The sequence below is a fragment of the Diorhabda sublineata genome, chromosome X (assembly GCF_026230105.1).
Source record: "Diorhabda sublineata isolate icDioSubl1.1 chromosome X, icDioSubl1.1, whole genome shotgun sequence".
Lineage (NCBI taxonomy): Eukaryota > Metazoa > Arthropoda > Insecta > Coleoptera > Chrysomelidae > Diorhabda > Diorhabda sublineata.
This window is the reverse complement of record NC_079485.1, coordinates 35724369-35748871: the sequence shown is the minus strand read 5'-3', so window position 1 is coordinate 35748871 and position 24503 is coordinate 35724369. Positions and strand designations below refer to the sequence as shown.

At 30.6% G+C, this 24503-nt stretch overlaps 1 protein-coding gene across 1 annotated transcript in view; it reads right to left on the bottom strand.

Moving 5' to 3' along the window:
* Nucleotides 1-1079: 1079 nt before the first annotated feature.
* Nucleotides 1080-24503, bottom strand: part of LOC130450990 (tyrosine-protein phosphatase 99A) — a 471371-nt gene continuing 447947 nt past the window's right edge. The window contains exons 7-17 of the mRNA XM_056789764.1: nucleotides 23112-23309; nucleotides 20919-21196; nucleotides 20374-20627; nucleotides 17783-18063; nucleotides 15373-15584; nucleotides 13400-13531; nucleotides 13173-13339; nucleotides 12791-13085; nucleotides 10776-11344; nucleotides 9274-9563; nucleotides 1080-1338 (exon numbers count right to left, since the gene is read on the bottom strand). Of these exons, the coding sequence (XP_056645742.1) occupies nucleotides 1289-1338; nucleotides 9274-9563; nucleotides 10776-11344; nucleotides 12791-13085; nucleotides 13173-13339; nucleotides 13400-13531; nucleotides 15373-15584; nucleotides 17783-18063; nucleotides 20374-20627; nucleotides 20919-21196; nucleotides 23112-23309 (2726 nt within the window). The 3' untranslated portion in view covers nucleotides 1080-1288. The remainder of the gene's footprint in view (nucleotides 1339-9273; nucleotides 9564-10775; nucleotides 11345-12790; nucleotides 13086-13172; nucleotides 13340-13399; nucleotides 13532-15372; nucleotides 15585-17782; nucleotides 18064-20373; nucleotides 20628-20918; nucleotides 21197-23111; nucleotides 23310-24503) is intronic.

The window sequence follows — 24503 nt, the reverse complement described above, 5'->3', positions numbered from 1 at the left end:
CAAATGCAATATAAATGATTCAATTATTTCATTTGTTTGGATTACATACATGTGCCTGTAAGTGTTAGAGGCACAAGATATGTCTACTTCTAAGTCCAGTGAGCAAATAACAACGCTTACGGCAAATAAGCCGTGATCATTGATTATTCGTAATTTTGTCTTTTTCGGTACTTTCATATAGTATTTATATAGTTATAGGTTAATAACAGATTAAATTGAAATCGAAGGGTACAACATTTGGCACTGTATATTTAAATAAAAATTGATTCAATCCTTCAATTACTACCATACCAGTCAAATATTATTAAATATCTGATATTACTATAGATAGGGTGAAAATTGATAAGAATCCTTTCTGTAATTAGCCTATAACATTGCAAAATTAGTTTGGTTTCGATGTCACATCTAAAATTATAATTTTGATTTTTTTTCTTTTTTTTTTATATTTTTATCTTACTATACATACTATTTATGTTTCTCAGATAAATGTTTCATCTGGTCTACATAAACATATTTATTCAAATATAAAATGTTCTATCAACAATAGTGCTCTTAAAATTAAATCTCATTAGATATCGAGAAAATAAAATGATTAAAGAAAATTTATACAACTATCTAGTTAATAAGATACTATACAATTTCAAGAAGATCCACAGTTGGAAATGTGGACTTAAAATATTTTCAGTTATACCAAGTTCAGTATGGTCCATAAACCAAAATTGTTATTATTTATAGGCATTTTATATTTTTATTTTCTGCAAAAAACAAGTTTCATGTCGATTACATATGTCAACTATAAAACATGTTTTATATACAAGGAGTTGGAATGTTTTTTTATACTAAAATATGTAGTATTAGTATTTAAGCAGCTCTGTAATGTACCAAAATTATTTAAATTATAAATGCTTAATATCACAGATATTTTTTGATAAATTATTTAATGTCAAGACATAAAACATAAATATGATTGCATTTTTAAAAACAATAGGGTGTAAACATGGACAGGTAAGTGAAATCTGGATTTGATTGTAGTAAATTGAAAAAGCAAACTTACAAATAATATATAAATATGAAAAAAATACATAAAAATAAGTTTAATACAAGTAAATAAATAAATATATTATAAAAATCACAATTACCTAAGTGTATGGATAAATTAAAATATTCAGAAAATAATTCACATGTAAGTTCTAGCTTTAAATATCAACATTAAATCCAAAGCAAACATTAAACCACAGTTTTGTTGCTCGTATTACCATATGTTAACTTCAAATATCAGCTATCACAATTAATAATTCCTTTTATCGTTCAAAAGATCCATAGTATCAAGAAGAGCTTCTGTAAATCAAATAATAAGGATAAACATCAACCTTGTTCTATATTAGTTGTTTTTGAATGTTAACATTGCAGAATACAAACAGAAAGCACAAATTTTCTTATAGTCTATTTATTCAAACATTTAAAGTGTGAAAAATGGATACATTTTAGTGGTTACTGCTATGGCATTTACGGTAGCGAAGCTCTACTTTTTATTGCCAAATAAAACAGAAAAATCCATCAGTGATGAGACAAATGCAAACTACACGTTAACTCAATAGAATTAGAGTTGGTATGTTCAATACTTTTACCATAATAGTATATTAATTTGGTTGTTTTCAAAATGCTCTACATTTCTATTGATTTTTTTTATTTCATGTTTAAAATATTTTTCTTTGGCACCTAAATATTTTGTTTTGCTTTCAGATTTTTTTTTATTAAAGACAATCAACTTAAGTTGTCACTGGTAGTACATGTCAGTGAGCTAGAAACATGAATCTCTGCCTTCACAGTCAAAATCGTGTGGCCTTTTTTGTTCTGTCTGTCCATTGCTCCTTTTATTTGTAATGCTATATACACAAAAATTTTTTTCAATTATAGCTAAGTATTTGAGTTTTGTTACTGATTCACTCTACACCTTGGTGTTCTCAAGGCAAATATAAGAATTAATTCGATGAAGAAATCTAGACTTTACGTTATAACATGAATGCAGTATTAATTTAGATGTTGTTGCAGTAAGTAAGATGTTCAATTTTTATCTTGATATGATTTTCAATTTTATTTGGGCAGTTTATTGAATCGAGAACCAATTTCCAAGTTTCCTAACCTAACCAAGTTTTTAGTTAAACATTGTTAATAGATTATAAAAAAAATCATATGTTACGTGGAGCATAGTTTTAAAAAGAGCTATGTGATGGGGATAATAATAATCCAAATGAAACAAATTTATAAGAAAACTCATAGTTCACGTCCTTATGAAAATTACAAAGAAATCACGCTAAACGAAGCTCTTATATATAATATAATAATTAACGGCGTATGGGACAGGTGGGAGAAACATAAAATCAGTGAGAGCTAATAAAACAGAAGAATAAATGACACTGTATTATGAAAATCTAGTGAAAATTTTAAAAGAATTCCGTCTTTAAAATATTGTTAACTACTACGAAACAAATGCATCATATTACCCTGGTTCATCACGATTTAATTTCAAACGAAGCAGAAAATATCCAGAAATACTGAACAATACAACAAAATCTGCCATATCTAGTGTTTGCTGTTATTGATAATTGCGAGTTTTTCCACCTCATGTTGATCAATGGGCATTATGAGGAATAGTTGGGGCATGTTATAATAGAAGCAAGTCCGATCGAATATAAAATTTGTCTTTTTACCGCCTCATTCTATACACTTATATTAACCATTGGATGTTTGGTATTATGCACCATTTAAAAAGGGGAGAAGAATTCTACGTACCTATAAATTTCGGAACCCTCGAGAAACATCACTGAATAAATGCACTTTTCAATCGTTGTTAAATAAGCTAGTAAAAGATATTGAACATATTGTCGATGCTTTTAGGGCATGTGGAATTATACTGTTGAAACGAGAAGTACCAAATAGTAGAATAAGCCAAAATGTCTAGCATCTTAGTTCAAAGAAAATTCAAAAAGATGATAAAAATTTTGCCTGGTAAATCTATTTCCGCTGCAGATTTCATCAAAGATAATATAGCCAGTGAATAGTTAAAAGACGAAATTGAAATGGAAGAAGAAAAACAAGACGAAAAAATACTATGGAAGAGCAAGACGAAATCCTTAAAAAAACTCTAGTTATTTTTCCAACAAAGAAAGTAGACGTTTTGTTGGGAAAATATTGGAAAATAGAAAAGGCAAGCCCACAGTACAATTTTGGGAAATAAAAATAATGAATCATATATCAAAAGTATTAGGAGATGATAACGAAAAGATCCTGAAAAAGACAAATGTGTTGCTAACGGGATACTATTATTTTGCAGGCTTTGATATTGTTTACTCATTAGACATTAAAATAGAAGATATTGTTCTAGCGTGCCTAAGAAAAAGTTAACTTTATTACGAATTTGTTTCGGTTTTGCACTTTTAAGTATATTTTTCTGCATTTAAGATGAATGTTACTTGTTACTAAGCAAACGTATTAATTCAAGTAGGTACTTTTGCAAAAAATTATCTTCACCTCAGTAGAAATATGCAGTTAGTAGTTTCCAGAAAAAGAATATTTTTATTTTGGGGTTTTAGCTTCACCGATTTAAAGGTGATTTCGCCAAATTTTGAAATAAATAAAAATGCATTGATGCTTTATTTGAATATGTTGACAAATGAAATGCATTCTAAAAAGGCTCAAATTTAAAACAGTTGGAATGTGGACAAATTCAATTCAAATTAAAAAAGATATTATCAAAAGACCTATAAACTGGATGCATAGAACATCAGTCTACAGTATATATAATTATGAGACAACGACAAAGGAGTCCAGAGACATGCAAAAATGCCATAACATACCATAATGAAACAATTGATTTTTATTATTTACGTTAACCAATCAACTTTACGTAACTATATTGCATCAACATTTTTTCCAATTGAACATTCTTATGCAATGTTAACACGTCAAATTTTTCATAAAATTATTGTTGTGACACAAGTGAAAACCTATCTTCTAAAATGAGACAAGCTGCGAACATATGCTACATTTAAAAATAAAGTAAGAGAATAGCACATTTGAAAGTGTTAAACACAATGTGTATCTCTTCTGTTGATACTCTGTTTAATGTACATAACAAAAAATACGATTAATTTGATTTAATTTAATTTAACACGACGGTTCCAAAATGTTTTAAATAGCAATGAGAAGGACATAACATGCCACATAATGTAAAATATCAAGTGCATGATACTGTATTATTTTGACCAACAAATTATCAAAATAGTGCATTATCCCTATAACTGTATTTTAATGCAAAAATACATTCCGAGAGATTTGTATTTTTCAGTGAATTATACTCGCACACTGCACTACTAAGAGTTAAATTGGTTTGTTAAAATCATAACTAGTTAAAATAGATAATTAATATTATCTAGATTGAATTCAATCGACCAAGATGTTGGCCAATTACTTAAAAAACACAAATAAAAAAATTAACGAACAAAACAAATCATAATGAGTAACATTAAAAGAATTACCGTGTCATACAAGCTGTTCCTAAATTAGATCTTACTAAGTAATAACTAAGTTCTACAAGTCTCACATTATATACCCCCTAGAAATATTTTGATTACTTTTTTAATATGTATATTTCACATCTCCACGTATCAGTTGTCTCGGAGCTGACCACCAGCATTTTTCATTAGTCAATATAGCTGCCAAGAGATGTATTCATTAACACTTTTTCAATCTCTTCAAATTTCCATATTAAAATGTTTGAATCATCAACAATTACAAAATTTCTTGTAAAAAGCTTATATGATGGGACCAATCACTCATGCTGTATATATTAAAACTAGTATATCTCATGTGTTGATTAAAGCAGCGATAAAACTCATTTCATACTCAGTTTGCTATCATTCCCGATTTAATGAGATCATGTTTGCAGGGCCTGTTATACATGAATCTTAAATATCTCATTAACATCAAATCCCGTTTCAAGTTGAAAAAAAAAAAACTCAAGAAATGTTAAAATTTGTCCATGGTTATGATATCGAAACTTAGAATACTGTTTACAAGTGGTGAAAGAGCGATGTTAAAGACGCCTGAAAAGGCTAGTCATTGTTTTCTGACTGCGAGGTCATTGACTTCGTTCCAAGAATTTTAAACTTCAAATTATACACCAAACGACCTGGAAAAAAGCGACTATCTCGCCTATCCGATTGGCCTTGGGTTTTTTCAATTCCTATAGGGTCTTAGAAGCTCGAGGAATAACGTGCATTGATTAAAGAGATGAGTCCTTCCAGTAAATGAACAGGGGTCGCGCCTCTTGAAACATAGGGTGTTCATTTACTGGCGTTCAAGATAGCTTTTCTTTTAGCGAGGTATTTTACGTCCTTGGAATGAACACCACGCTATCTCGTGAGAGCCTAATTAGGACTTAACAACGTTTTCGAGGGTTTGAACCCAAATCTTAAGAGTTGGTTGGATATTAATAAATTTAGGTCCAGCAGAATAATAATTTAAGGTCATACAATAAATTTAGCTCAGGCGTTTTTAGAAACAAACAAAAACCCGCCCTGATTTTCGCAATAATTAGGTTAGGTACCTGCATGTCTCATTTTTCAACGAACGTAGGATTTTTTTTTCACGAGGCAGGGGTTCAAATTGAACGAATTTTGAACACAAAGCCTACCTTCACTAAAAAGATGCAATAATGTTGACCTTGGGTGTCATTCTTTCTCGAAAAAGGTAACGCCTTGTCCATTTTCAGATCTGTCAAACTGATGACTCCGAAGATGAAGAGCATTATTACAAAAAATCAGCAACCAAAAAAGGGGAAAATAGCCTAACTGACGACTCCGAATCTCCTCGGCGTTCCTATGATCGATTTAAATATTCTGAAGAGGATCTTCAGATGGCTGTTGAGAAGGTCAAAAGTGGAGTTCTGTCACTCAACAAAGCTTCTCGTTTATTCGGCATTCTCAAGGGGACGTGGCACAACAAAGTAACGGGCAAGATACCACTGGAAAGGAAAATGGGGTCTGAGATCATTCTTATCAAGGAAGAAAAGGCTGCACTAGCAAAGAATTGTATTAATATGGCGAAATTGGGATTCCCTTTACACGGTGAGGACATATGTTTAAGGATGACCGTCCTGGTTCCAAATGGTTGAAGAGTTTTCTCAAGCGCCATCGGAATGTGGACAAACTGAATACTGAAGCCATTTCGAAGGCAAGAGCCCTGGTTTCAAAGGGATCAATTATGTACTGGTTCAGCCAACTCCGCCAGTACTTTGCTGATAACGATTGTTTAGACGTTTTTGACGACCCCAGCCGTATTTTTAAATGTGACGAGACTGGGTGCCAAACCTGCCCTTATACGGGTAAGGTTTTGAGCCCCAAAGGATTCAAGAACTTGTACGAAATCAAACAGGGCAGCGAAAAAGAATCCATCACTGTCCTATTTGCCTATTGCGTGAATGGCACAGCTTTACCCCCAATGGTGGTGTATCCTTACAAGAGGGTCCCAACGGCCATCCTGCAAAACCTTCCTGAAAACTGGGGATGGGGTCGGTCTGATTCCGGTTGGATGGTATCCGACACCTTATTCGCCAAAATTACTGAAATGTTCCAGCCATGGTTGGAAAGGAATGACATTCCGCTTCCAGTTGTTTTATTTCTTGAAGGCGATAAAAGCCATTTTAACATGGAGCTGGCTGAGTATTGCGCTCGAAATGGAATTCTCATTTATTGCTTACCCCCAAATGCGATCCATATCATCCAGCCCTGCGATGTTGGGATTTTCCGGACCCTTAAAATCAAGTGGAGGGAGGAAGTACAAAAGTCAGAGAATTGCGATAACTAAGCAAAATTTTGCAGGAATATTCAAGAATGCATTTGACGGTGTTTCCTCTGATGTCATAAAGACAGCATTTAGAACATGTGGCCTATACCCAATAGATGAAAACGAAATTAATTATTCAAAATGCATTCCAGAACGTGAGGTAGAGATCGTTCGAGAAGAGCAGAGTTTGAAGAACAGTCATGAGGGTTCTTCGGCTACTCCATATAAACCAAGTATTGATGATTATATGACCACAAAAAAGTGATTGAACGAACACTCAATTTCCGAAGATTTAAAACGATATCATCAGCATGTAACCGAAGGTACCAATGAAACTTTGCCCCAGAAATACCTTTTCGTATTATGGAAAACATCTTACTTCAAGACCACTAAGGCAGAACCACCCGCAACCAAACTTAACTCCCTCGCCCAGGCTGAGACTTCTTCCATTGGAATTGAGCCCCTATAAGTAGACCGGGTCTACTCGGACATGTGCGACGAGGACCTTTTTGCAAGCCTTGATAGCTTGGAGGATGCAGTAAGGGATTCGTCGACCATGATTATGCCTGATTACCAAATAACTATTTCTTCAGCAGTTGATGTTATTGACACGACAAAATGTGATATGAAAAAGACTGATGAAATGAAGAAGAATGATGTTTTGACGAAAATCATTTCACCTGAAGTTCCAAGTATTTGCTTAACTAATGAAGATGAAAAAAATGGAAAAAAATGATGACTGTGATGATGAAATTGAACAAGTTGAAGAATGGGAATGAAGTAGAAGACGTGTCTGCACCTGATGATGATTCTAGTCAACGAGGAGTTGAAACATCAACAGAGCAAAGACATGCAGGTCCAGCACCAAACACCTCAAATGCTTCAGGTAGTGCTAATCCAGCTCGGGTCCAGCACTCGACCCGTTTGGCTGAGGTTCTCCAGCTGCCCAACAGCAGGCCAATCCTTCATCCAACCAGAGAAAAAGTTCCTCTGTCCCATTCTGCATTACCTCAACAGAATGGCGAGAAAATGAAGCCAAAGAAGAAAAAGGTGGAAGAAAAGAACGGGAACGGGCCAAGATCAGAGAAGAAAAGAGAAAAGAAAAAATCGCCGAAGAAAAGAAGCCGAGAGACTAAAAAAACGTCAAATGTGCCTTCCGCAATGCCTTCAAAGAATTGAAACATGATTTACCTATAAGGACATAACTACCTCCCTACCTTGCTTGAAGCTTGACCTGTTACCAAGTTTGAAACTTTCTAGTTCCTACAACATTTTTTGTTCACGATAAAAAAATAAATAAAGGTTCCAAACTACTCTTTTTCTTTCTTATCTAGGTAGGTGCGTGGTTCATTCTTAACGAACCGGGTATCTATCTACCTTCCTAGATACCTTCTATGATTTTCACATACCTACCTACCTGCCTGGATCACCACCACGTGAAAAAAGTAATTTTTACCGGAGTTACTTATTTTGACTACAATGTGAAGAAATAATGAAGATTGCATAAGGGCAACTGGTCAGCGGAGCCCAATGCCCAATAAATTTCGTCATAAATCTGAATAAAGCACCATAGTCAGCTTTTAAACCCTTATGAATAGGCAGAACAGATGATTATTTGAGAAAAATCCACAGTTTTTTGATCGTTCATTCACTGGAGGGAGATGTTCATTGGGAGGGAAGATTTTGTTCACTCACTAGCAAATTTCTGTTTTCTCATTGAAATGGGTATAATTTCAGTTTTAACTAATATTAAGACCCGTTTTTTTTCCTGACAAGAGGATGAACTGCTTAATTCAAAACAGTAGTTTTTAAAAAGATTTGGTCGCATTTTGACCTTGAAACGAATTTTTGAAGTGGGAAGTAGTAACTTCTGCTAACTGTTCATTTACTGGGCAGGTCACCCTAGAAAGATATTATTACATTTGTACAGTATTGGTAAATTTTATTCTTTGTTATTATCTTATATAAAGGATTAGAAAAAAATTGATAATCAATCCCAGCAAAACAAGAAAATGAGAAACTCCGGCACCTCGCTACCATGAAATTATATATAAATTCTGTTTTTGAGCAAACCATTTCTATAATAAAAATTATATAAATTTTGAAGCTTTAAAAATGTGCTCATGTTTATGATATTATTTTGAAATTGCACTTCAGCTTGAATTTTCTAGAACATAAGTGAATAATAATAAATATGTTATATAATGGATAATATAAATATTAACAGAAATTGATATGCGCACTATAGCAATATTTAATAATATATGAGTATGGTTTGATCCAATTTAGGAACATATTGATATTCAAACAGCAGACACGGAAGATTTATACACTCAATGGACAGTTTAATATTACAAATCTACACATGAAGTATGAGAAAACAGATGGTAAAAGCATTTTAAAGGACAGCAGAATCTGCTTCCATACCTTCTGGAGGTATTCGGATACAATCTGTAGATACTGATCCATTGTTAATGGTTCCATTGGCCATTGCATATAAGTCGGGAGTTACTTCTGTTATTCCTGGTTCTGGAGGGTTGCATAGTGATTGTACACAGAGATGAAGCCGCATGTAGTCATCACTAGATATCCAAATTCCAGGTCTTTTATTGTGGTATAATTTAGCATACATATACACATCAACTTTGTTGTCATAGATCAAGTGTTTTTTCAAAGTAGTCAAAGCACAGAAGGTTGCAGCTTCAGTGCCTCCAAAACTAGAAAAAAATTACTTATTGTTACTCATTATGCACAGTACTTGAAAAAACAAAAATAGTTCAAAAAGCTGGTTGAAAAACAACATTTATTGAACCGCCAGAGAATTAATTTTTTAATAGAATGCAAAACCTGTTTTAATATGTTAATATATTGTAATGTTCGACTTATTAGCCGAGAAAACGTTGAATGTCAATCGTTATGTGATAATATTGACAATATGAAATAACAACAAATTGTAGTGTTTTAATTTTGCCACCCTGTATTGGATTAATTATTTCACTTCACTGCTTATTATATTCTGGTATTTTATGATTCACAGGCAATGAGACACTGTCTCCGGGGGTCTTAACAGAACGTACAAAAATTTTATAATGCATTAGTTTTTATAGAGGCTGTATATTTCTAAAAAACGTCTCTAACCACTAGGATATGCCCTAAATTTCACCCAAAATCAATGGCTACTGTCTCTAATGATGTTTTTGCCATGAAAAATATCGGTAGGTTTTCATTACCTCCATTTTTTGTCTTTTTGCTGATGTAATTGTCCTAGAACATTATATGTAATTTTCTTCTACCTATTTAATTGTTATTTATGTGTATCTCTTCTATTATTTTTGTTTGTGGTTATTACATATAATTCTCTTTCATTGACTATTTTGAAAGTTACTTCATATTTTTTTTATTTTCGTCTTCTGTAAGATCTCTTTTCATTGCTTCTACTAAAAGTATACCTGTTTCTTTTTTCATTATATTTAAATCTATTTTATAAGTATAAGTAATCTCTCTCTATTCTCGCATTATTATACTTATTCTAGAGTATTGTTATTACTGTTTGATTATCTGTGTGTATTATAAAGTTATTGTCCAGTATAGGATTATTTTAATTTTTCCACACAAAAGATTATATTTGCTAATTCAAGTTCTCTAACGCTGTAACGCTTCCTTATGAGTCGGGAGACAAATGAAATTAGAACTTCTACCTTGTGGTGGTCTTGTGTCAAAAAATTTGTAGTAATGTATCAACCCTTAAATTAAAAGTTTTTCAGAAATCTGGATGATATGTTAATTTTGTTGTTAAATTTTGATTACAAATGAAAGTTTTATTGTGCTCAGTATACTCTGTGATCCTTGTGTTATACTTCATTACAATATATTTGACAAATTTTTAGTAGATAATTATTGTTAAAAACGTCGCATTAAAATCTACATACCGATCAACAACAACAATAGGTCCATTCTGAATTTTCTGCATATCCAAGATAAAGTTGGGTAAATGGTACATCTCATTGATGGAAGAGACCTGATGAGGCCAATTTAAACAGTGAAGCATTTTTACTGGTATTTCATAATCATCCTGAACGGATTTCATTAGAAATTCTCTCAAATAGTATGTAGATGTGGTAACCTCATTAGTTTGTTTGCAAGTGTATGTATCCGTTTCTATAATTTCATCACCTACTGGCCAGAATACTTCATATTCGGAATTGTCAATAAAACTAATCATTACAATTAGATGAGCGCTGTGATCCCAGATCATCTGCCAGAAATCATGTACAGTGTGTTTAAATGGATGTTGAGTGATGATAAATTCGCGAAGACTGTGGAAACCTTGGAGCCAACTAGCGTTTATGTAATCAGAGCCATCTTCACCGGGTTTTGGAGTTAAATGAACTCGGGAGCTTTCAACTGGTAAAATAACTGCGCATCTATTCTTTGGCTGGTTTACGGGTTTGTTAGCAGAGACTAGATGAAAATCTTTGCAAACAAAACTTGTAACCAACTGTAAATAAAAAAATTGATAATAAACTAATGGTAATAACCAAGTATATACACTCCCCAGCAAAATTGACGTATACTTTTTTATTTGGCTATAATTAAGGACAGAAAGAAAGAACTTTAGTCTTGTTTGATGAGATCAGTTTTGTTACTGACCAATATTTCCACCTAAAGTAAAGTTATGAAAACTTATCAATACTTTTTATTGTTATACTTAACATGCTACATTTACTCAATCATAATCTTGCCTGCAAAGAGCGGGGCTGCAATTATTATATTGCCTGGAGAAAACTTTTCACAAATGGCACAGTCAGTGATATCTAAAGCATTAGTAAGGTTCCAAGAGCCGGGAAAAAACTGCAGAAAACCAGGTCTGGGGTAAATGACTGAAGCATATCAGGTCCAATTTTTACACCACGCTTCGCGTCAAGATTTTGCAAGGCGCTATCAAAAAGAAATAAACAATGCTTCAATAAACAGACAACTTAGAGCATCTTTGGGATGTGATAGTCGCTTATGAACTTCATTAATCTGTATCATGATTGAGGCATGAGCTATTTCTTAGATTCATTAAAATATAAAAACTCTTGTTCAAAAGGAAATCAGAAATAGGCCCAGACACTATTAAGCTATAATTGATATCAGAGGAGGAATTGTGTGCTATTAAAATAACCCCTTTAATTGATTTTTAGAAATTTTTTCAATCTTCCCACACATTTTTTGTTAAATATCTGTATTTTTCACAATAATTGTTTAAATTAATAAGTATACCACTTTATATTCGTTTTAATTTCACATTTATGTTGTAATTTTCTTGCTTTAAACATAGAAAATATACATTTTTGCTGAGGAGTTTTAGGTTGTATTCTGTTCATGTCTCAACTATTTTTATATAACTCTTTACAAACATTCAAACAGAAAATAGAATTATTTTATACAAATGACTTCACTATGTATACACAAAATAATTATAGATTGAATTGAAATTGTATTATACAGTTATTTGATTTGAAAATATAGAATATTAACGAAAAAATGGTAAAATCAGAAGTAAACAAGACAAGCTGTGAATAAAGGAAAATAATGTGAGAACATTTATTATAATATGAAATGTTTCACTGAAGAATTTGTGTTGATATTGTATGATTTGTAAAAAAATGGAATGTGGGTGGAATGGAATATTTTCATCCATTTAGATTTACATGACTGAGTGAGTTGATTTAATTTTTTTTTTCACTGAATGGTGGGGACAAATTCGTAAGAAATAATGCAATTGAATATTTACTAGAAGATTAGAATATGTTAGAAACAAAAATTTTTTAATTTTTTAAAATCTGTCTATCAAAACTTTTGAATTTTCATATTTCTCTTCTTTCAGTATCTACCAAAATGTTTTAGATTTTGTATTAATAGAAACCTTGTTGAAGTGTAATAATGGTTCAATACGTACTCTGAACTGTACATCAAGAGGTTTCCATAATTCATCTTTTTCATCAGTATTAGTATTTTGAAGAACAGATACGTATCTAGGAAAAGTTTCTCTGCAAATGTTAGTTTCTCCACATTCAATAGCTTCCACTAATGCATCATGAATAAAAATGTATTGTTCTTCTGTCTGTACCAAAAAATTTCGTTGTGCACGAATGTGTTTTAAGAATCCAAAAATATTGACCTCCCCTCTGGCTCTAATTTGCCTAAGCATGGCGTCTAACACAATATAGGTTCCTGTTCTTCCAACTCCAGCACTACAAATTTTCATATAAAATGTGAAAATCATAAATCTAATAAAACAAAATTACTGAATAACAACAAGTTCTACAATAAGTAACTACCTGCAATGTACAACAATTGGTCCACTATCCTGTGAATTGGCTGCAGATGACTTCTTTACAAAATGGATGACAGGCAATGGATGATCTGGTGTACCATGATCTGGCCAGTTGGTATAGTGATATTGATAAACAAGTTTCTCAGCAAGTGAATTTTTCTTATTCTTAACCTAGAAAATATTTCCGTCTTATATTTTAATTTCATAATTAATTAGCTTATATATAATTACATTGACTCTAAGGTGGCGAATTGAAAGAGTTCTAACTGTGTAAGTTGCCATAATATCTTCTTTAACCAATTTCACTTGAATGACTCCATATGTTTCAGTACCTTCTTTTGGCCAGTACATATCACATTTCCTCTGAAAACAACAAATATTAAGAATTGCATGAAAAATATTACAATTGATGATAAATAAATTGCATATTTCAAATAGAGCAATCTAAGAATTCAGCTGATCTACGTCAGAATAGTGGCCGTGGGGTACATAATCCTTTTTCCTGTATGTACCCCTGTTAGGTTTTCCTGATTTTTTTTGTGGTGAGAGTTGTTTTTATTGTTTTATGGCGTTGAGAGGGCTTCATAGATACCTTCTATATCTATTTCAGTGGAACTAATAAAGCTGAAACTGAATCAGCAAGTAAGCTTTTAAGCAAAATACAAAATTTAGAACGTTTGTGTTTGTTTTGCCTAAATTACGATAGTTTTTTTGGACATTACTTTTAACTGTTGCGTTCAAGTATAAATATTAAATGTTGAGTTTTTCAAACATGAGTGAGTATTTTTTAAGATTAAAAAGTGATGATTCAGCGGCAACTAAAAGGTATAAAGAAAAATACTTTAGGTGCAGTTGGCCTACGACTGTGATAAAATATGTTTATATAGTGGTATATTTTATACCTATTTTATTAACTGTGAAGATGATTTTTTAGTACATATAAATGTATGTAATAAAACAAGTAAAGGTTCTATATATATGTATATACTATTTTATTCAATATTCTTTTAAGTATTAATATTTTTCAAAAAAACTTGTGGCGTCATTTAAACAGTTGTGACATAAATCTTTTTTCATGATTGAAGATAATCTATTTATTCCACGAAAAAATGTAGACCTTTATCCACCAAATTTCCAATTAGAAACAGATACAAAATATAAAGAAACTGATTAGTACAATTGGGAGACAGAGATTGATTAGGACAGTAGAAACTGGAACAATATCATCTAATAGAATTGTATCTTTACCCCCTTGAGTACAAAGTGAAGTTAAGGGTCACTTTTCAAAATAGTACTACAGTTTACTACACAGCAAAATTCTTCCCAGCTTAAATGAAATTTTCAATGAATAATTAAAACTCGTTTAGATCTGTGTTATATTTGTTTAGTGATAATATAAACGAATAAGAATGTAATAGAAATCCTGTAGGTGCTCTCTGAATGTTCAAAGTTATAGGTGTTTTATACCTCATATATTTGATTCAAATCAACGAACTAACTAAATATTGTTATGCCAGGCCTTAATTTCAACGGGTACTGGAAGTAGTTGTGATCTAACACTGCATAGTCGGAAAAAAAAACACCAAATTCACAGGAGGAAATTTCGCACTTCTTTAAGAAGGCCTTTCGTAGTAAAACTGAAAATAATGAGGTCTAAAAACCAAGGAACGACTTCACAAAGCAAGTAAATCTACACACAGAAGCTTATGGCAAAATCATTTGCTTGCCCCACGGCGGCCATTTTTAAAGGAGTATCAGCTCATTTTGACAGTTTGTTAGATTGCTGTATGGAACAATTATTACACTCATTTTGACAGTTGGTTAAATTGCTCTTCTGAACAATTAAAGCAGTTATGTAAAGAATATATTTAAATGGTAATGTAACAAAATAAAAGAAGCAATAGACAAGAAATTATTACATAATATTAGATATAAGTTTATCAGAATGTTGAAAGATGTCAATTCATGTAATAAATTTGGATCAGATACACTTAATTTAGATGTGTGCCTCAAATTCAATTTTCGGCTTTTAGTATGTGTTGTATTTGTAAATTAGGTGAGTTATAGTCGAAATTTCTTAATTTCTATGCTCAAGGCAACCTAAAATTAAGAATCAAATAATGTAAGCAGCAATTGTTGCACAAAATTTGTTACCACATAAAAATTGCATAACTCTATACTAAATGAAATAAATACAAATTTACCCGTCCTCTTTCAACCAGGTTGGTAATCATCACAATAATGGTAACTCTTTGTTCCCACACCATTCTCCAGAAACAGTCGAAAGTTGAAGGTAGAGGTCCTTGTGTTCCAATGTACGCTCTGTTCATTTGGAATCCATCGATGTAATTAGCATTAATGTAAGTGGAAATCTTCTGGCCTTTCATTGTCAGTAAGTGGACACGGGAGTGATCGTCTACAAACAAGTGTGATAATAACTATATATAAAACAAAGTTCTGTCCATCTGTTTGTGAAAAATTCAAAAACTGAATGTGGTTCATGTGGTTTAGGTTTATGTTTGTTCAAAGTTTTGTGTAGATTGCTTGAAATATGATGATAATTTTGGGAATGGCCGAAAAAAGTGAAGCAACCTAAGAGCTTTTATTAAAAATACTCGTCTTAAAAGGCCTATACAGTCGGTTGTTGTTTAGTTTCAGGTTCATATAACCATGATTCGTCGCCTGTCGCGATCTTATAGACGTCTTTTGAAGCACATTCATTGAAGTTTTTCAGCATGAGTTTTTTTAGCGATTGTCAAATTATGCGGTATCCAACATGTTTACTAGGGTACTTGCATGGTTTGAGAAAAAATAGTTTTGGATAGTCTATATACAACTTCTATTATATTTTTTCTATTCTTTGTTCAATATTTATAGACAAAAAAATGAATGAAAATTAAAAAAAATTTGTAGGTAGTTTAAACATTTCAGTGCGGCCGCCTCATTGTGTAACGTCATATATATATATATATATATATATATATATATATATATAAAATAAATTCTTAACATATGATACAAAGCCAATACGACAGTTATTCTGTCAATTATTCTAAAATAAGCGTTATTATTAAACTTGATTAATCTGAAAAATGGTATATAAATCGAGTTTTGCGCCAGGATGTAAAAATACCTCGACTAAAACACCTGTTGAAGTTTTTTATGATGCCAAGAAATTCGAATATATAACAAAAATGGTTTGGAAGTGTTGGTCGTTTTGACGATTCTGCCAGATCATTTTAATGTAAGTAAGATTCAAATTTAACTTATTTCAATATTTTGTAGAAATTAAAATTATTATGCTTTTAATTTTTAACGTGATTATTTAATAACGTAAGAGCTTAACCTATAAAAGGTTTATTCACTTTATTCTTATATATAGAAAAATGTTTCATTTATACGTAACTGATAAATAAAAACTGAATTATAACTGCTCAATGTTTATATTGAACCTATGACGTCACAACTGAAAACCAAGTATCGTTTTCATATGTCGTAAAAATTTGACATTTTTGCGATTTTTAATGGAATATTTAGATATTATTTTTTCACTTTTTATTAAATATTTTACTTTCTAACATTATTTCATATCAAGAACTTATAACATAAGCAAAACAATGAATACTTTTTAAAAAATGCAAGTACCCTATTTACTCCTTAGTTCTTTTTTTTCCAAATACTTTGGTTTTAGCCCATTGGCATTTTCTTGTTCTGTTAGCTGTACCATAATTTAGGAGGTTACAGCAATGGTAAATTTGGAATATTAATATAATATAGGAGAATGGAGCAAAGAAGGCTATCTCCACAACTCTGCAATATCAAAGAACTGAATTTTTTTGTCCAGAAACCTTTTTTGAGCCGAAAAACGATTATAAGTATTTGCCTAAACTCTACTAGAGCTTGTGCAATTTCTTTTCATTAAATTTGTTTGGCATTGATTATATAGAGTTTGAAAGATAGTGGTGACTAATAGAATGGATGTCAAACAATTTAAATATTCTTCCTAAACAATTATAACAATGTAAGGTTATAAGACATTATGACACTTTGACAAAGTGACAACAATAGGAGAGAAGTTTATAGTTACCAACAGTAATAAACTCCTGAATCAAATATAAAGTATATAGATTTAATGTCGTGGTGACGTTTTTACAAGTAAAAGATTAAAAATATTGATAGTTCAGTCAAACATAAATGTATAACTTAAAGCCGTTTGACATAATGCAATACAATGTACAAGAAATTGCATGCAAGTCTCTGTAAACAGTAGATGTAAACAAATTCCTAACCTCAAATTTTATCTAACATTTTGTACCTAGTTTAACAATGAAAATAACAAAGCTGTTTCACGAAATTCAGCTGACCTATTAAGCCAAAAGTAACCAGATTTCAACTTGCACGCAACAAAAATGGCACAAAACCAATAATGTCAAAATCTTGAATGAAACAATCAGATGAACTTCATTTGCACATGCTTTTTATCGAGAAATATTGCGTTTTGCTATGCATTGCACGTTGTATTGTATCATGTCAAGCGGCATTTACAGAATATGTTGATCTACACCGACAACAGATTCAATACAAATTAGAACAATGATTTAATGTGATACTTACAAGCAATTATATTCAAATATCTATTCTTCGGTTTGTTGTCTGGATGCTGTGAATGTTCAGAGCTGTTAATTTCATTAGATGCTTCGTTCTGAATGCTTTCATATTCTTTGCTGAATCCGATATCACCATCAGCATGTAGTTCTTGTACGTGCCTGCTGAAAAGTGATACTGGTATTGGTCCAGTGTAATCAGCAGTAGGTTCAGGGGTAATATTCCAGTCTAAAGCTGCAGCAGAGCATTGAGGATTGTCTAAGTAGTAATATGGAGCACGAAAACATTTTCTGGAAAATAAATTAAATAATTAACTGTATTTTAAAAGTGAAATATTGTATTAAAATACCAAAGAGAGCTGAAAATCCTACGTTCGAATCTTCAATTTTTATTTTACCTTAATCTTTTCAACATTTCCAAAACAGGTGTATGAGATTAATTTTCGACTTCTGTGAGAACATCCAACAAATAATAACGATAGATATTTAAATGTGGGGAAAATATAAAATCACTGTTAAAAATCTTAATCCGTGAAATAATTTGTCATGAACATAAAACACGTCATAAATACCAATGATATAATATTGAATAAACATTTTTTATTGCTTCAAGTTATTTCCTATTCATTCAAAAAATATGCATATGTAAAATTTACCTGATTCTTTCGTATATCTCTATTAAGTTTTTTTGCAATATCGTTCTCACTGCTTGCATTTTATACTTATGTATAGTAAAGGGATGTTATCTGCCTAATACTTTATTAGCCCTGATTAATTGATTGTTTTGTTTTAAGATAAGAAGATAAGGATATGTTCATAGAACTGATAAGATTAAAACTGTTGCTGTATCCATTGACATTGATAAGGTGGGAATTATGATGACTATCCTTATTTGTTACTTTCAGTAAGCAGGTGGCACACACTGTTAAGGATTTGGGGCCGATATGCTCTATATTTCCGCTCTCGGAGCAGAACCTCTATACTATATTTATATGATTTGATAATCTGCTCCTCCAATTTAATTAAGAAGTCTGTTGCTCGTATTTGAGTCCTAATATTAAAATCATATAAAGCTGACAAATTAAAATACAACAGAGAGAATCAATTCAAACCACACACCTTGCCTTCATTTTAATATATAAACATACAATTGACAGTTATAAATTGTATTATAGAATCGTGGCAGTTGAGTTTTACATAACTATAATATTACGATATGAGATTAATATTTTATTTTTTTAGTCATACTACAATCACATATCACATAGAAATGTAATATTCAACTTAAAATAAATATATGAAATACAAATTCTACAACGTTCAATTTTGGATTATATACAAGACAAATAAATATATTTTTTTGATTATATACTGTTTTACCCCGATCTACTAAAAATGACTACAGAGTATTTGGAAATTAGTTTTTAAATAAAAATACTAATTCCAAGAAAACAATATCACAATGTAATTTCAAACACCTTTCTTAACATGAATTCATATTATTCTAAGGTTAATAAATATCCAACATCCTAAATATAGTTGATAGGTTTTTTCATTCATTGAATGAACTAAAACTTTAATACAGCTTTATAGTTATATCATTTTGTTAAGGTATTGCTGAACAAATAATTTGATTCTATTTGTAAGAAGAAAAACAGACTACTCAGAATTGAGGCCTTGTAGTGAATATTTGAATTTGAATAATTGTTTACTTTAATATCAAATGTTGCCTTTGCAGGATAAGATGATTCAAAATATTGCAAGCTATTTTTTGAAGCACCTATATTTTTCTGACAGGCCATGAACAAATTCAAAAACATGGAAAAATAAAAAAGTAACACTCTTTAGATCAAAAATGAAATTTTCTCAATATATTCTCCAAATTTTATAATTATGTTCTTTCCAACTACAGGGCTTTTAGCACACAACATTTTCAAAAAAAGGGACTTTACAGATAAAACATGGAAAAAGGGACTTGTAGGGACCTATCATTTTACTCATAAATATCAATAACAAATAAATGAGTATTTTTTTATATATAATTCCCTACCAAATGTAAGCCAGGTAAGAGAATACCTGAAATCAAACAGTTAATAACATTTTACATTTGCAGTAAATTGATGGCAACACAAGATTCATAAAATCTATTAAAATGCTTATATAGAATTTAAGATTTCCATGTTTTTATCTAGATTATTCAAGCTCTTGCCTGATCAAACTTTTTCTTCTTTTTTTTTTTAAATAAAGGTATTAAAATTCAGATTTGCATACCTTGATTCATTTAAAAGAATAATATCTTATAGTTAATTAACGTTGCCGCAAATGACTGCTATAGGGTACCACTGGATAAATAGTACTTAATTAAAGAATATTATTTATCTATTACAGCTACGATCCAAAAATCTTTCAGTTTAACATATTTTTTAAAGTTAATTGTAAATGGTTGTATAATCAATCATCTGAGCTAAGCTTATAAATTTTTTACTTTCAAAGGGTTGTAGATAATAATAATCAAGTGAAATATTATGCAGAATAGAACTTATTGCTTTTTAGAACAATTATCAGAAGCTATATGCTGAAAAATTATTTACAAAAACTTACCTCCAAATAAGAAATCCTAAGCCTGCTACCAGTAAAGCCAGTGATGCACAAAGAACTCCTGCTAGTATACCAGCTCCTAGTTCGTTCGTAGTATGAGACAAGTAATCAACAACTTTATCACAGTTTCTAGAGATATAAATATGTGATGGAACTGACATCTTTCCCATTACTAGTCGGTGTGTTCGGTTGCTTCTAGTTGAAGCTTGGATTTGTATTTTGTAGTCTGCATTTGGAGTAACATTTTTTCGAGTATACTGAAACATTTTTTCTATGATACGTTGGGAATATTACAGCAAATTGATATTGAACTGAAGCTATTTATAAATTTGGAATTTCTGGAATCATTGGTGATATTCATAGTATCACTAGAAAACACTCAATATCTGAAGGACATTTTAATAACAAAGTTTTGTCATCAGAGATAGAAGATAAATAGCATAATTGTGAGTATTGCCATAAGGGTAGTAAACCATGTATTTAGTATGATGTAATATTTGCTATGTTTAAGGAATCATTGTGCCAGAAGACTGAAATTCAATACTTACTGTTGTTTCTAAATGGTCCTTAGTAGTTGGAATGGTTATGTTATCATAAAGTGTATTTCCTAAATTTATATATACATAGTAATAGTCTATTGAGTAGTAAAAACTAGAAGGTCTCTCCCACTGTATGTAAATGGTCTCATTAGCCTGGCAAGACAAGTTTAGAATCTTTGGAGGGCTCGGGCCACTTATATCTGTAACAGCTATTTGAGAGTCTGAAGAGTAGCCTTCATGCTTTTGTGTAAAAGCTTTCACAAAAATTGTGTATTCAGTCATAGGTTCTAAAAAAAAATACAACTCGACATATATAATGAAATAAATTTGTATTTTATTTATTGGTTGAACATTATTCAATTGTTTATATTTTACATAAAAACTACAACTAACAAATGCTAAACAATTTCATATATTGTACAAATATAAAAATCTAACTAACTGATTTTTTTTACAAAATGTTATGAGCCTGAAATTTTAATGAAAATTATTATTGTTGAGCATGAATTAAAAAGAAGAAAGTCATAATGTACAATTTTCTCATTACTATTAATTTTATGCTTAAGCTAAGTTATAAGCAATAAAATATATAGTGACATTCAATAGGTAATGTGTTTAATTACAGAATAAATTAATACACATGTCAACAATGAAGGATTCCTTGATGAAGGTTGAGCCAAAATTGAATGAATGGAAGTTTTGTAGACCACTTTTTTATCTCTAGTAAATTGATAATATAAAGTTATTCTTTTCAGATAAAATATGTGAAACATTGATGGTTTTCTGTATTAGATTTTGAATCATTTTGGTGTTTTTTTTGATAATTTTATAATGAACTAAAGGGTTGGCTGATATATAAATTAGGTAAAATTGTATATATTTTGCACTTGACAAATGTTATATTCAAAACTTTTGTATAAACACATTATGTATCTTGTAAAATACATATTTTATAAATACTACTCAATAACATAACTAATTTAATTTCATAACTATATGTTTAGCCCATAAAATAGATTTAATGCAATTTGGCTAAAATTCAAGTATTTTGAGTCTAAATACAAAATATTCATTTGAGTTATAAAACAATGACAACATTTGGCACTCGAGATCAATTATTAAGCATAATTTGTAATGTATTCTATAATAGATACTACTTTTTGAGAAATCATTTGCTAATATAAAACCCTGCTATTACTATACCATAATTATATTATACTAATAATGACAGGTCTTCATTGAATTATTTGACACAGCACTCATAATCATTTTTATAAATAGAAATGTAACATGAATAAAAAATTAAGAATTCCAAAATGAAGTCCCTATCTAAAAACTATTGAATCATCTAGGTATATTATCCATTATCCATTTCATAGTAACTGAATAAATAAATTGCAGGTAATAATAGATTTATCATATTTAGAAAAACTTAGTTTGGTCTGCTTATAAAAAAAGACCATGTTGCTTGTTAAATATATGCATATTTAATAATCAATTTATCTATTAAATAATGTCTCTACTACCTTATACAGTAAAACAGCATTTTATTGTCATTAAAGAATAGCAAAGTTAGTGTTTTATTTCTCATTGCACACACTTCCATAACATTAGCACTTTTTGACTGATTGACTGACATTACCATGAATAACCATATTATCATATTCAGGGGTAATCAAATATTGAAATAATTAGTATTAGCAAAAACAGTGTTAAATATAAAATCATTATTTACACAATATTTACTTTACATATTTTGTTGTCTCTTATCGTTTTCCTTTATTTTGTTTCAGAATAAACCAATTCCAATAGACTTATTTGTAGAAACATGTGAGGAAATATCTTTTTTGTTATAAAATTATTTTTTTTCAGAAATGAAGCAATAGCTTTTTTAGGTTATGAGTTCAATGAGGTCGTGTTTAGTTTATCAATGTTTTACTGAACTTTCAAATGATTGATTTGTAAAGGAGAGGAATCTTATAGAACGATGAGGTTTTCATTAACAAAATATAGCAACATGAAATTATGATCATATACAAAATAAATTGACGTCAAATAAGCTGTCTAGTTTTTAGTAAAATATGCCATTTACTTTGCATAAATGTTGATCAGAATGTGTTATAATTTGAGGATTACCTCACTTTTCATTTTTGAAGGTCTCCTGAAAAAGCTTATAAATGAAATAATACAATTTATACTTACTCAGTCTAGTTAAATTGTAGTAAATTAATGGTTCATTGTAGGGTATTTTATCAGGTTGAACTTCAGTAAAGTTGTTATTCATGTAATATACTCTGTAACCCTCAATAACTCCATTCTTTTTCAGAGGATTAGCCCATTGTAAATATATGCTGTTAGAAGTATAGTCCAAAATGGTTAAGTTTCTCGGCTTATCTGGGACTGTAACAGTTACATTATTGGTAGAATTGCTTAAAATTTTCTTATAATCTGATTCGAAATTATTAATAGTAGTTGAGTAATCTGTTGTAGAATCTTGAGCGAATATTTCGCATATAGCAAAAACAATATAAACAAAGGTATAGCCCATCCCCATTACAGAACAAACATTCACACCGGGATCGTTAATTATTAGTTCACAATCATTTTACACTATGATTTACATTTGGTCGATACATTATAAATAAGATTTTATGTTTACAAATAACTTCAACCGCATATCAATTTATTAATTAAAAGTTCACAGGAAACCAACATTAATGTTTATTATGTAGAACACCACCCAACAATATCCGTGACAGAACACGTAGTGGAGGGGATCAAAAAGGGAGCCATGAGACAAGACACTGTTGCCGAGTCCACACTTTTAAAAATATAATCGGATATTGATTTAAATTTCCTGCTATGGTGAAGGATCAGCCTGTTTTGTTGCGATTATATTTTTTTGTTTTAAATAATTGATAGCAATACAAATAATGAGAATTTTGATGAGATTTCATTTTCTCCAAACTTATATCTTATTTATAACGCAATTATTAACCGAGTGTTATCAAACAAAAATAAATAGCCTTAGCCTATTGGTTTTGAAGAGATATGAATTTGAAAGATTATGTTTTGTTCAGAATTAAATATCCAAAGCTTTATTTCAATACATTTTTGTTGTCTAGAATATTCTTTCTGTAATATTTCATGTTCAATTTTATTTTAACTATCTTATATACGAATAGCTATTAAATACGTCAAAACTCAAATGTAGCTCAGAGTATGTGAGCTCTATTATTATATCAAGTTCACCGATTTTGATAGAAATCTGGCAATGGCCAGTCGGAATATTCCTGTCTTCACATAGCTGCGTTAGCGCAAACGTTTTGTTGACAGATAAAATCGCAACTGGAAGAACTTCGATTAGAAGCAAAGCCAGACCAGCAACAATCATTGTGTCGTTGACCTGATCAAAATTTGGTAGATCTTCAAAATCTTTGGGTATTAATTGAATTATTCATTATAATATTCATTTTTATAAGGTAATACCAACTTCAGTATTCAAGTATTATAGTAAAGTCTAGTGTGTATACATTATTACCATGGATTAAAAAAGTATTTTTAATTTTCTCACTATTATAGAATACTTCTATG